The 14919-nt window shown below is 31.4% G+C and overlaps 1 protein-coding gene across 1 annotated transcript in view; it reads right to left on the minus strand.

Annotated features, from left to right (window-relative positions):
• Window positions 1–14919, minus strand: part of LOC107155096 (triadin-like) — a 149375-nt gene that overhangs the window by 118229 nt on the left and 16227 nt on the right. Inside the window, exon 6 of the mRNA XM_048800416.1 lies at window positions 6473–6520. Coding sequence (XP_048656373.1) covers window positions 6473–6520 — 48 coding nt within the window. The remainder of the gene's footprint in view (window positions 1–6472; window positions 6521–14919) is intronic.

The following is a 14919-nucleotide window of genomic DNA, read 5'->3' on the forward strand; positions in this document are numbered from 1 at the left end:
TATTAAAGTTTCCAAAGGAAAAAAGAGAACTAACTTATGCATGGCTCCAGATTAATAGGAGAGGAAATAAATACTAATAAGGAAATAGCAAAACATAATTAGCCTTGATGTAATGTTCAAAACTCGTACAGAGGTGTTTACTTGTTGTGTTGCACAGTAAGCACTGTGGTACATCTATGCAGTCTTTTGTACAATCTAATCTAGAATGTCAAAATAATATGTAAAGCTGATTATTCTTCATGGAGAACAAAATTTTCATTTTCAAGTATATATATCAAATACATAAAATGTTTTATATGCAAAATCTTGGTGATGATAATCAAAATTTTATATGAGGGTAAGTAGAATTTGCAGGAGAATTTTCTTTATGAGAATGAAAATGGCCCATCCCAGATAAAGCATGTTTTAAAGAAACATTGATCTAAGGGGTAGACAATGATCAAGACTATATTCTTTGCATTGCTTTAAAATTGTAAAAAGTATTAAAGGAATCCAAAGTGCAGTATCACTAAATTCATAGTTTGCATGACAACTTTTTTTTTTCTTATTTACAATGAGATTTGTCTGGGATTTAGGAAATGGCTTGTGTTTGCATTGCATTAGTTCTACATGAAGGTTGATGAGAGTTAAATCAGGACAACTTAAAAATTATAGGTGAAGCAAGAGTACATATTATATATAAAAAGTTTAATTTTAGACACTAAATGATTGATATTTCCACTAAGAAAATACACTGATGAATCAAAGGAAGGAGTAGACCGCAAGCAAACTAGGGAACACATTTATCCTACAAGTGTTGTCTATTCTGATAATGCAAGGTGGTGCACCTAACTTAGTCGTTTACTTTAGTTTCTCCACCTGATTGTTACTGAGGTTCTTTGATTATAAGAGTGGTGTTCCCATATAAATTACAAGAATGGGGCAGGAAGGATTTTCCTGGGGTAATCTTCTTACTTTCAGTGTGATTCTCCACAAAATGCACAATTTCTAAGAAAAGAAAGAAAAAAGATGGACATGGAGGCCAAACTGGGCATAGAAGTGGTTTATTTTTTTAAGATAACTGAAAAACAGAATATCTGCATGAAATAAAAGGAGGCATTATGTGTATCTCTCCATGTGTCTGTATGTGTCTATGGTATAACCTGCTTAAAATAAGAGTGAATCTTTAACTTGGGAGGGAAAGGCACATATTAATGCATGTCTATTATCATCACCTTCAAATTCCACCAGCATAATTGGTACAGACTGTCCTTATTCTGGGTTGAAATTTTCTAGGGTTGAATGACAATTCAATTCTAATATTTAATCATGTGAGTAGAATGTTACATAGCAAAAGGTGGCACTCGGTGGGAAACAAATATGATGTTACTAACTTCCTTTGAGTATGTGTTCTGTTTGGTTATATAGAAATTAGACCTGTTTACTAAAGGATGCAGGAGTGGGATAAATAGAAAGAAAGGGCTAAAAAAGGATTTTTCATAATGAGATACAATAATTGTGAGAATAAATTAAAATTATTAAGTAAGAGTAAGAAGTGAAATGTGTTATGTGAAAAAATGAGATCATGAATTGCTAAAGGTTCTCTTGGAGATATGTAAAATGCACAAACATGGTGTGCTCATTTTCTTGAGTTGAATGTAGACCCTCTTGTCTCTGATGCCCACTCCCTGCCCATTGCACCCCTTCCCCAGCGCCTAGCCTGTTGTGGGCGCTCAATAAATATTAAACAATCCAAGTACAAAAAAGTTTCAGAAAGTTTGAAATCACAGAAATCGTTAATATTGTTATCATTTAACATTTATTGAGGGTCAACAGCATGACTTAATCAACATGTGCAGATAAGTTACTTTATAATCACATATTAAGCAAATAATTAAATACAATTATCATTAACTTAGCCTTCAATTTTACTCCAGTAATTTTAAATATAAAATTATTTTTTATAATTGAGACATGAGAAATGTAGACATCATTATTCAAATAAATAAGCATCTCTCAGGGAAAACATAACTCAGATATCATTAACAATAATTTGAAACTCTGGGATAAGTCTATAATAATTACACATCACAGATTCTGAAAGGACCAGTGCATACACAAAAATAGAAGAATCTGATGAGGTGGATGAGGATGATAACAAGTGTTCGGGTTTTGCCTACTGCTGTGACAATTTAAAATAGTATTACAATTATATAGGGTACCACTGTTTACAGAAGGCAGAGAGAGAACCTTTCAGGTAGACACGTATTAACTGTTTCTAAGTTTTAAAATACTTTTTAATTAAAGGCAAAATTGAATCACTATTACAGAAAATGAACTTTGATAACATTTATGATCCACACTTTCCAATTTTACCTTTAATAAAATGATGAATAATTGTGTTCAAATTTATTCATGATGGTTAATAAGCAATCAAATTATATGTAATTTTTTAAAAACTATTTTGTCATGTTTTTATAGTTAACTAAGTTTTAAAGTGATTTTTAATTGTTAAGGGGGTGGAAAATTATACTTAATATTTCTGTAATAATCTTTTCAACTTAATTTAAGATAATGAAGTATCCATAAGACTTAAAGTTTATCAAATGTGATTTTTCTTAGCATTTGAATCTTAGAATCTTATAAATGACTTTTAAATCAGCCTCTTTCTAAAAAGAAAGACTACCCTTTATATTTTGATGTAAGAAGCACAGCACATTATTTAAAAATTCTTTGAATAATTTTTGGTTTTTATACTTGGAACAGGTATTAGAGAGAGCCTCATTAGGATTCCTAATTATAAAAATTTTAAAAAAATGTAGAATAAAGCCTAACTTTTCTGAATTGAGGCAAATATATTGGCCTAATTAGATACCTGTTCAATCTTTTATCCCATTTTAGTTTTTAAAAATAAATTCACAATTGTTACAATTACTAAAATTTTTCTCTGTCCTTGTCAAATGCTGTTAACACAAAGTTTTAAGACTACAGCTGTTTAATATAATAAATTAACAAAGAAATTACTCAATTATTAACTTTTCTTCTACTTTTTCCACTGTAAAATGGAGTAAAGTGAGTATCATTTACATTCTAATTTCTGAAATATTTGGACCTCTTTACTATTGAAATTCTAATCTTAACTTCTGAAAATATTCTGTTACACAATCTTTTAGGAACAGTTTGTTGAAATCTAAATCATCTAATATTTTTTCTCAATAATTTTTTTATTTTGTATTTGACAATCACATACATTGATTGAACTTCTGTAGGCAGCCACTGGTATGGGTTCTTGGATGGATTCTATAGGAAGACTTGAATAATGTCAAACACAGGAGTGAATGAAAGAAGAAAGAAAAATGATTTGCCAGTGAATTAATTCTTAACTTCTTTTTTTCAGCTTTTCACTGCTTAACTCAAGTCAGTTTTCAAGAAGGATGTTAAAAATGGGAATTCCACAACTCCAATTCAGACCTTTGAGGGTAATTGTCTTATACAGTCTCCTTTTAAACCTCATAATGCTTATTTAGAGTGACTGTTTGCCTCCCTCCCAGCTAGCATTAAGTAAATCTTGCCAAATATTTTCTTCTGACAAACAGATAGATAGATAGATAGATAGATAGATAGATAGATAGATAGATAGAGGCAGTAATTTTTTTTTGACATTCCTTGATTCTCCCTATAAGGATAGGAACTTTTTACTGTGTAAGCACAGTAGAGAAGTATTCTGGTTTACCTAGGTAATTGATTTATAAACCAGGAGGAATATTAATGCTGTGTGTTTGTGCACACACCTTCAAAGTAGAGGAGTCTACAAAATATTTCTTTTTTTTTTTTCTTTTGGTACCAAAGATTGAATTCAGGGGCACTCAACCACTAAGCCACATCCCCAACCCTATTTTGTATTATGTTTAGAGACAAGGTCTCACTGAGTTGCTTAATGCCTTGTTTTTGCTGAGGCTGGCTTTGAACTCATGATCCTCCTACCTCAGCCTTTTGAGCTGCTGGGATTATAGGTAAGTGCCACCATGCCTGGCTATAAAGTACTGCTTATTACTCCAAACTGCAATATCCCAATTCAAGATCTTCATAAGAAAAATAATTGAATATCATATAATTCATCATGGACTACAGAAAAAAAAAACAGTGATTTTTTTTTTTTTTGGTGTTCTGCAGAACTTTGACTAAATTTCTATTTCTTACATGTTATGAGGTCCCATCAGATAATCATATTAACATAAAATCTATTTCAACTTTTCTAATATGAATTTCCCATAAGTAAAGTTTACCTTAATGTTAAAGTATAACTGTAATGCAAACTAAATCCAGATGTTCAATCTATATCACAAAGTGCTTTAGAACCTTGATGAGTACAAATATCATAATGTGTTTCTAATAAAGTCCACAAGTTCAAGCTTAAATGAATACTTAATTGTATTTTAAGGCACTATGAACTAGTTGTATATTTTTATATTTCTAACGATTACTAAAAACTAGATAAAAAGGTACATCAATTCTTAATGTATTATGAACGCTATTGTGAAATTTCAAGAATTCAGTTATTTCTAATTTATTCTTACACAAATTCCCTGCTTTATGAAATTCTGAAATGTCTTTTTTCATAATAATTATTAGTCATAGATATATAATCACAAAAACAGGCAACATATCAAAATACACTATTTCTTGTTACTGTTAGAGTTGAAATATATGAGGCCACTGCCACACAATATTTAAAGCTGAAATGATTTACCATGTCAATATAAAAAAAGCCAGTGAAAGAAGTTCTATTTTTTTTACACAAATAAAAGGCCTAAGTTATCATAAGGCAAAAGACATTTTAATTCAAAATTATAAAATAATACAAAAAGGAGAAAGTTCTCATGTCATAGAGTCAATTTCAGTTTCCGGCCACTTGCAAAAACATTATAGAATCAATGAAACTGATGCTAATGGGCAGGTGAGAAGAAATAAACAACAGGTGGTCAAATCAGTTATCTGTTAGGTACATTATTATTCATGAGAGTGTTTTATATTCTGGTCAATTTTCTCTTAACATGCTGTGAATATAAATGCAATCTATGAGCACCATGAGCAATCACCACTACACCAGAGGGAAACAAAACTAAGAAGCTCAGTGGGGTCAAAGTGGCTTGAAAATTCTCTCACCTGTACTGAAATGGATTTCATAAGAGAAAAACACCTAAAAAGTACTATACTAACATTTAGGTTTTTAAATTTTTCACATCCTTTACACATATGTGTTCTTGTTTGAACAATACACTGCCTTGTCAGATATGCAGGTCAGGTATAATTATCTTCAATTGTTAAAGAAGAAATTTAGGATCAGAAACTTGCACAAGTGAACAGGCTGAAATTGGGACTAGTGCTTCTACTTTACATTTTGGAGACTAAAGTATATATGTTGTTTTAAAAAGAAGTTTACAGAAATATGCCATGGAATTCTAATATGTCAGGAGGTACTCAGAAGCCCAAATAAATTGAAGAATTTTATCAATAAAATTTTAATGTTATTATATTTTGAAAAGCCCAAGGAAATAAATCCTTAACCAATCTTTTCACTTAACCAAATCCTTAATCTCAGTTCACTAATCTGAAATGTGAGGAATGAAATGATTTTTTTGATAAATATGAATCAAAAATTCTAAATTTCTGATATCAAGAGACTAGAAACTCAACTATGAAAGTAAGAATTATTTTGACTTTTGAAAAATTATTGTCAGCTCAAATTTTGTTTAATAAATAATAAATATAATAATATATGTAAAAAGTAGAAGGGGATAGCAATTAAAATTACTGGCACACTTTGAGCTTTAAGAGGAGGTGCAGAAAAAGTGTAAATGTCTCAAGTCTAGTGTACTATAGAGATTTTTTTTCCTGAACTATATATCTAGTTATAATACAACCACATTAAAATATGCAGAACTATTTAATGATGTTTTTGATTTGTAGCTGCAATTTCAGACCTGGGAAACACCAATTGCTGAAGTCATCATATATATTTAAATAGCTTTCATTTGCTGTTGTTTATCTCCTGTATTTTTAATTTTTACATATTATTTTCCAAGCAATGTAAAATCTTTTTCTTGTTGGTAAACAGGATGATGTCATCTTTATTCTTCAAACTATGATCAGCAATGTGGTATTACTGTAACCAAAAATCAATCAAGTACTTCTACCAATTGCTCCAGTTCATTTCCTTAACCTCAGCAATCTTGAGCATTTCTGCTGATGAAATTAAGCACTCTATGGCGTTTCCCTGTTCTGAATTTATATTCAAAGTTTTATTCACAAAAGAAAGACAAACCCAGCTTGCCAACTCACATTCTCCCTGGCACAGAAAAACATGCAAGGACAGTGACATGGAGCATAGATTTAAAGGTATTGTCTTCCGCCTGTCTGAATCCAGGGCTCTCCTTCACATGTTGTTGTCTTTCTAAAGAAGATAATGTCAACCTCCTTCATTTTTTTTTACCTTGCTCCACTGTCTTGGTTGTTTTTTCTTCTTTCTTTCCAGGTACAGCTGCAACATAAAGATAAGGTTTAAATAAGAGATCCAGTCAAAAATGCTGCTTCTGCTTAAAACAGCATTTCAGAACTCACTCAATACTGAATATTTATTCTACACAAGGTATTTTTTAGTTCTTTTTAAACATTTCTCATCTTTCCATAGTGCAATAGAAACCTATATAAATCTAATCCTAAAGAATTACAGAAAAAGTAATAATCCTTTCCCATCTTCTGACTATTTTTTCACACCCTTTTCTACTTTTTTCTTTTATACTCTGCTTTGATAAGCAAGCTCTATAAAGAATTCCACTTGACAGGACTATGATTAATGGACTTACATTCCAGGTTATTGCTAGAGTCACTTAGTGTCTGGCAAATGTCAACTAGATGCTCCTTTAAATTTAAGCTTAATGTGGTTTAATCAACTGAAAGGAAAATGTAGTCATGCTTGAGATTCATCCAAATATTAAATGAACCCATCCCAAATCACTAGTAACCAAAAGAGAAAAAATGGCATCATTTAAGTGCTATATCCATAGAATTATGCTTTCTCTAGAATTTATTGCTCTTACTTGAGGATTCACTGTTTATCTCTTTAGACATCAAAACAGTAGAAATTACTTGCACAAAATCAGTGCAGATCCTTAAAATAATTGATTCAAGTACAAATCTTCAGAGGATACCAGCAACCATTCAACCATTTCATGAAGGATTAAAGAGGAACTGAATATTGCCATCACATCCAAGCATCAACCCACAGAGAGTTACAAAAGGGGGAAATTCAATTTTAAAATAAATAAATGTGGCTATCACCAGCTTAACTCACTGATGATACTTAGAATAACTTATACATAGAGAGATTTCAGTGATCCTGTGCTTCTGGATGAGATGCCCTGCAGTGTACACAATAGCACCTCTGCAGTGTTCTTACCAAAACAACTAACTGGAATTCAGTTAGCTCAATCAATACAGATGTAGAGAACATTTCAAACAATATTCTGAATAAACAATCAACCAATCAAAAATGTCCACAAGATGACTGGCCCTGATCTTTTAGAGTCAATGTTGAAGGGAAAGAAAGAAAAAAGAAGGGGGAAAGAGTGACAATAGGAAGGAAAGGAAAGAAAGAAGATCATTAGGAATAAGAAAATGGTGGGCTATTTCACCTTAGAATATACTGACTTCAAAAAAAAAAGACAACAGATAAATTAATTATTTGATATGTGCTAATTAGAAATATTTCAATGAGAGAAACTCATTTTGTTTGTTATCCAGGACATGATCCACATGACATTGAAGTGAAGAAAGAGTTAAATTAAAAAGCAAATAAATATTTATGAGCCTCATGAACCCTACCTGCAAGGAAACCTTATCAAAAGGAAGTCATTACAAGGTAAATTCCAATGAGTGCCTCGATTTTGCTGTTTTTGTTAAATCAAGGTCAATGTTAGGCTAGGACAGTGGGAGGGAGACAGAAACTTGGCTTTGATCTTTATGATCCTAGGAGGAAGAATTCCAGGAAATGATTTAGAACCAGAAAAGAATTGTGTGATATAGACTTGAATTATCAAATTCCTTAAGAACAAACACAATTATGGTTTCTCTAAGGGATTGTGTGTCCTAGAAGAAGGACCAAACCTTGACATTGCAGTTTTGTCAGTGAATTGCTACATAAATGAATGCACATTATTTAACCCTGAGCTTTAATCTTTAAGTGAAAAGTACATTTAATGCTCTTGGTGTTGTTTTGAAATATAGGTGGAAGAAGTTTTAAGAAATCAGCTGTGCAACCACCAATCAGTAACTAGAACATGCTATTCCATTTATCACTGCCTTAAACACAATCATCCCTCTTTTACAGGCAAACTCCTATTCATTCTCCCCAGTCAAAATTTAGAGATGGGACACATTTTTAAGCAAATTAAATTTGGAAAATAAGCAAAGAAAACTGTAGGAAAAAAAAATCAATTAAAACTGGAAAGGGATGAGTTAGACACAGCTGAAGAGCACATAGGAAGCTAGTATTACCGGTGGGAAGAAATCCCAAGAGAGACAAAAATATGGGAAATACACAGGAAGTAACAAATAGAAACAATAGAATTATTTTTAATGTAAAGTTAATTGAATGTTTTAAAATAAAGAATGAACACAAGGAAGAAAAGCAATATTTGAAGAGGAAATGGTTAAACATCTCTAGAATTATAGATACTAAGTATAAGATTCTGGAAGCACAAGTAATCCTAAATATGGAAATAATGAAGTGTTTCATATCTCTCCCTCATACTTCAATCAAAAGATAAATAAAACAATTTTCTTTTAAAGGGCACAATTTCTAATATTGCTCCTTTGAAAAATTTTAGTCTTTCAAGTAACTATGAAGTAGTATCAAATTGTGGATTTAATTTGAACTTTCCTGCTATGTAATGATTCCGTGTGCTTTTCATATGCTTATGGTAGATCTATCAATTTTACATGTGCTTCTCATAAAGGATGAAATTTAGTTTTTTTTTTTTTTAATTTTGCTGTCCATCTTGCACTCTTTGATTTTCATTTTTTATTTGATTTTTTTCTTTTTTTATTGTTCAAGATAATACAATGATCTTGACATATCATACATTTGATTCAAATAGGGTATGAATTCTCATTTTTCCATGTGTACAGATTGCAGGATCACATTGGTTATACATCCATGTGTATACATACAGCAATCCTAGTGTCAGTTGTATTCTGCTGTATTCTGATTTTTATTTTTTATATTTGATTTTTATTTCATTAGCTTCTGATAGTTTATTTTTGATTTCTCTGTCATCTATTTTTGGAGGGTTTACTTTTTATATTTAAGAAAAAAAATCCTGTCTTCTGAGATATTTGATTTCAGCAAGTTTTGTTTTGTTTTTGATTTTTGATCATTGTTGTTTTATTTTTGTGCTGAGGACTGAACTCATGGTCTCAGGCATGTGAAGGAAGTATTCTACTATTGAGTTATACCTGCAGCCCTGCCTTTCTTCTTTTTTAATGAAAATTATAAAAGAGTATAAATTCCCTCTCCACAGTTTAGCTGTTTTAATGTTGTGTTTTCATCACATTATTAGTTTATCATGTTTCCAAAATTTCAGGTTTTTTTTTTCCCTTGGATCCATGGGATACTTAGAAATGTGCTGTTTGCATTTATTACAGCACCTAGCATTTCTCCTGACATAGGAAACACTCAATATGGATTTGTTTGATGACAAAGTATATTAGTTAAAAAAATGAGATGCCTTGATATATATTCTGAGTGAAGAGAGAAGAGGGATAAGTTTTGTGTGAGTGGTTTTCTCTGAAGAGGAACAATTTTGAAGTTTCCAACTCATGTGAAGAAGCACACAGACCCAGGCAAGCCTAGATATTCCTTAAGAAAAGTGAACATGCTGCTCATGAGATGGAGATAGTTTAAAAATAGAGGCTGGGCCCTGCAGAAAGCCTGGACCGAAAAAAAAAAAAACTATATTAGACTTTTTTATGGATGCTGTAAGAGCAAGAAAGACGTGTGGTATATTAGTGTCTTCTTTGAATGTTTCCCTTCAGATCAGCGCAGAAATAAAATGCTGACAATTCATAATCAATCATAACAGAGTTGCATGGGTACACATGGGTGTGCATTCTTATGCAAATTTACTTATTCAGAAGACCTATTATAAATGTGTAGAATAATACAAATACATGCATATATATTTAATTATTATTTTATTTTAATCATTTGAAGACTGGACTCTCAGAAAACAGTTGAAAGTTATTTAACCATAAAGACCAAATTTTCTTTTCAGTGATGGATTAATAATTCCTAGCATTCCTATTAAATAGAGACACTACTTTCCCAAAGCACTATTTTTGTTACTTAGAAAAGGTCACTGAAAATGCTGATTATCTGTACAGAAAATATGACATTTTGCATTAAATGTTGATTCTTCATTCATGGTTCTAATGTAAAATTCATGAAGCCTAATTCTATGGAGAATAAACTTTGGGAATAAACAGCTCATCTAAGTGAGTGAATTTTTTAATGGCCTGGAAACCAAAGAAGATCTTAATCAATTTCTCTTTCTATACTACATGATACCTGAAACCTCCTTTGCTGTTGTGAGAAGAAATGTATATATTTTTTGGTCTTCATTTAAAGGGGTTTATTTTAGGTAGGAGAGAAAAGAAGGAAAGAAGAGAAGGAAGGAAGAGAAGAGAATGAAAGAGGGAGAGCGAGGTCAGTTTATATTGCACTACTTCAGAGAGACAACTAACTTAAAGGAAAAAAGGTACCACAACTTCCATCCATAGACTGTGATAATTGGATTAGGGTTAGGCCTGACCTAACAGGGTGATGGAAAAGTTGGTTTTCTGGAGTTCCAGGCATTTTTTTCTTTATTTCTCTCCAGAATTTTCCTTAGAAATGCAAATCTCTCATAGCATTTGCATCTCTCTTTTGTTGCCCTGCCTCAACCATGAGGACTGTCATATGCTCATTAGCTGAAATGTCCTCATGTGACACTTATATATTACTTCCTGGAGGTAGGCCTATAGCTTTAGATGAAGGAGCCACTATTTCTAAGGATATAAGAAAGAATATTATTTATCAAAGTTTTATTCAGATTTTAAATGTAATATTTAGAAATGTCAATGATGGAAACAATGGAATGAATCAATAATTGTAAAGAAAGATATTGCATCAATCCTTTTTCTGGAAGGGAGGTTCTTTTCATCAATTCTCAGATTATGAGAACGATACAATGTGTTCGTGAGGCCATCTTTCCTATTACTTCCTAAATCTTACATCTTGTATATTTGGAAATATGAGCAAATATGAGTATTATTGTAACATACAAAACAGGGCATGTCTGAAAGATAAATTTGGAAAAGGATATAGAAATCAGATATTGGGAGATTCTATTTGCATTTTAATAAATTGAACTTATGGGAAACTAGAGAGAGGAAATTATTAAATAAAGAGTGGTTTATTCAGTATTATGGCTTGGATAATTTACTATGGCTTTGGGGGTTCTTCTGGCATAATTATTAAGATGTGGGGGCAGTAGTGAGGTCATTATAATGATTCAGGTGCAAGATAATCAATGTTGGACTTGTGATGTAGTAACGATTATAAGTATGAGAAAATACATTCAAGAACTCTTTAGGAAATAAACTCAGCAGAACTTTGAGATTCTTTGAATAAACAGGTGGTGCGAAGATAGAGGAAAGATCATACCTAGATTTCTAGTGAGGTGAAGGATAGAAAACAGAAAGCAACTCAGGAAAAAGGATTGAGGAGTTTAGGTTAAGACAGGTTGAATTTGAAGGTGTTTATTGGGAAGTTGAACATGTAAGCCTGTAATTCACCATGAAGTTCTGAAGTGGTCACAGGATTGGGATCTTCAAGATAAAGGACAGAATCTTAATCTTGACAGCATATCATATATATGTATATATTTATCACAAGAAGAGGGTAAAGAATAAGCACAGAGTTGTTATGGAATCTGAGGTACACCAACAAAAATGGGAATCAAAGTAAATAAATACAAAGAAGTTACAAAAACCTCATCATTATACAAAATACATGTATGAATATGTGAATTTGGTGTCAACATATCTTATATACAAACAGAGATATGATAAATTGTGGTATAAAGGTGTATTAATAATTGTAATGCAAAAAAATAATAAGAGAGCTCATGTATAATGGCATAATTTGGTGTTGAACATACTTTATATACAGAGTTACAAAAAATTGTGCTGTGAATGGATAATTATGATTGTAATATACTCCACTATTGTCATGTATGTAAGAAATAAATTTTAAAAAAAGAAAACATGGGGAGAACTAGAACATCGTGTTGTAATACAAAACCAACATCAGAAAGAAAAGTTGGTAAAAGCCACGGAGAAATCTAGCTTTGTAAGGACTGGAATAGTCCAATGTTCATCAAGGAAAATGCCATCAGCATTAGCCAGAGCATCAGTGGCATGGAAGGGGCAGTAGCCTCATCTTAAGACTTGAGACTTCCTTATACACATCCTGCAAATTCTTACCACCTAGCATTTCTCTGTTACCAAGGTCCAAGACATCTTTACAACCCCTTGTCACACTGTCATTTTGTAAGATTTACCTATATGCCACTTTGTCACTTTTAATATTCCCCAGGTCAGACTAATTTTTAAACTTCTATGTCACATTTTTAAAATTTATCTTGCTATCCCAACCTTTAATCCTTGAGCAACAGTTATATAGAAAACTTCCAATTGATAGTAAAAATTGGAGCCAACTTAATGACTTAATATTTTTCTTTTCCCAGTATGTTCAATTTCTCAAGAAAAATATTATTTAATTTATATTTTCTTGATTTTCCACATGGTATATAATCATAAATATATGTTAAATGAAAGTGAAAATAATAGAAAATTGCAAAGTGAAGAACAATATGATACAATAGTATTATATTGATAATTAGGTCCTATGTATCTCCAAAAAAATAGTCTATACTTTTTAAAAATAGGTTTAAGATGAAACAATTTATATAATTGTTTAAAATTTTTAAACAACTGCAAAATCAGTAATTCCACTTATTGCTGCACACAGTTCTTAGTTCAAGCTGTAACTTAGTAGAATAATTTTCCAATTTTCTTAGTAACAAAAATAATTCTGAAATTACTTTCATATTCTGATTACTTGTAAAAGACTAGAAAATGGATATTCAGTAAGGCACATTAAGTGTTGTTGAGTTGGGAGCTGGATACTAAATTCATGATGAAAGCAATACATATTTTCATGTGTAGCTCACAGTGCAGGTACAGGGAATGTACACACTAGCTCACCAAGGAGGACAGTTTCCTTTAGCTCTTGCTTGTAATTTGTCAAAATGACAAAGCTCTATCTGAGTTTCAAAACATTTATGATAATAAATGTTTGTTTCTGTTCATGTTATACTTAGGCAAACTATGAACAACCATATTTAAATTCAGAATTAAGGCATGATATTTAAGCTTAACTACAGGAAATAAAATTGGTTCCAATGATTTGTGTTCATAAACAAATTATTTTTCCCCCTAAATCTAGCAAGCAGTTCTTCTTAACCTCAACCAAAATATTTGGCCACACTTCAAACTCAGGAACTATTCTCCTCAAAGACCCTTGTGATTTCAGTAGTTGATTGTTCAATTTCATTTCTGTCTCTCAATTCACTCCAATTTGACATGATTGAACTTCAAACAATGTGTGCTTGTATTTATACCTAAACACTCAGACTGAAAGTTATTCACACTGTACTGAAGCAGCTACTTTGAAGCAGTTCAATCTTTGTTTTTTAACTCTATCTCTTGATCATCTTCCACAATCAGGGATTTCCTAAGTCTCAGTATCTGAAATCTAATTCCCAAAGAAAACCACCTACTGTTGTTTGAACCTCCATTAGGTCTTACCCTTGACCATAAATTTTGAACATAATTTGGCTCTATTTTTGTTCTAACTCTCAACATATATATCAATGCCAAGGCCTTATATCCACTTAATAGGGCCGTGTGCCCTTCTATCCTGCCTAGATTAATGACTTTTTCTGACTCCATATTATGACCGTTTGCCTTTCCATAATACCATGGCATTTCCCATTCTAAAGTAACCAGCTTTTACTCACATTCTACTTAATTGAGCAAGGTTAATTTCAGAATATAACACCACAAAAGAAAATATATTAATATGGATTTCTAATAAATGCATGACACTACACTTAGAGTAAAATGATATCAATGAATCATGTGCTGTGATCACTGACATCACACATATTAGGTTATTAGGAAATTAAATGATTATAAAACAGGCCTTATTCCTGCCTACTGTATAGTCAGAATAATAGAGCTGTATGGGAAAAAAGAACACCCATTGATTTTAATAGTTCAATTGCTTATAATTATCACCTCACAATATAGTTTATATTTACCTTCAGAATGCTTTATTTAATTTTTGTTGCCTTCTCTTAGACAAATATGTATGAATTTATATATCCATTGATTTTTAAATAAATTGATATTCATAATACATGAATATTTAAATACATAATATATTTAAACATTAAAGTATATATAAATTTAAGTAAATGCTTACATTCATGTAATGCTTTACATTTAGATATATAATCTGTGTTTGAACATACAGATAAATGTCATATATATTTTATAGATTTCTACATTTCTGATACATGGTCTCTATTTTATTCTTTTTCCTGTACTAGAGATTGAACCCAGGTATACCATCCCACTGAGATACATTCCCAACCATTTTTTTTTTTTTTTTGGGTACTGGGTATTGAACCCATTGGTGCTTAGCCACTGAGCAATATCCCCAGCCCTTTTTTATTTATTTATTTATTTTAATTTTGAAACAGGGTCTCATTA

The sequence above is a fragment of the Marmota marmota genome, unplaced genomic scaffold, assembly GCF_001458135.2.
Source record: "Marmota marmota marmota unplaced genomic scaffold, marMar, whole genome shotgun sequence".
Lineage (NCBI taxonomy): Eukaryota > Metazoa > Chordata > Mammalia > Rodentia > Sciuridae > Marmota > Marmota marmota.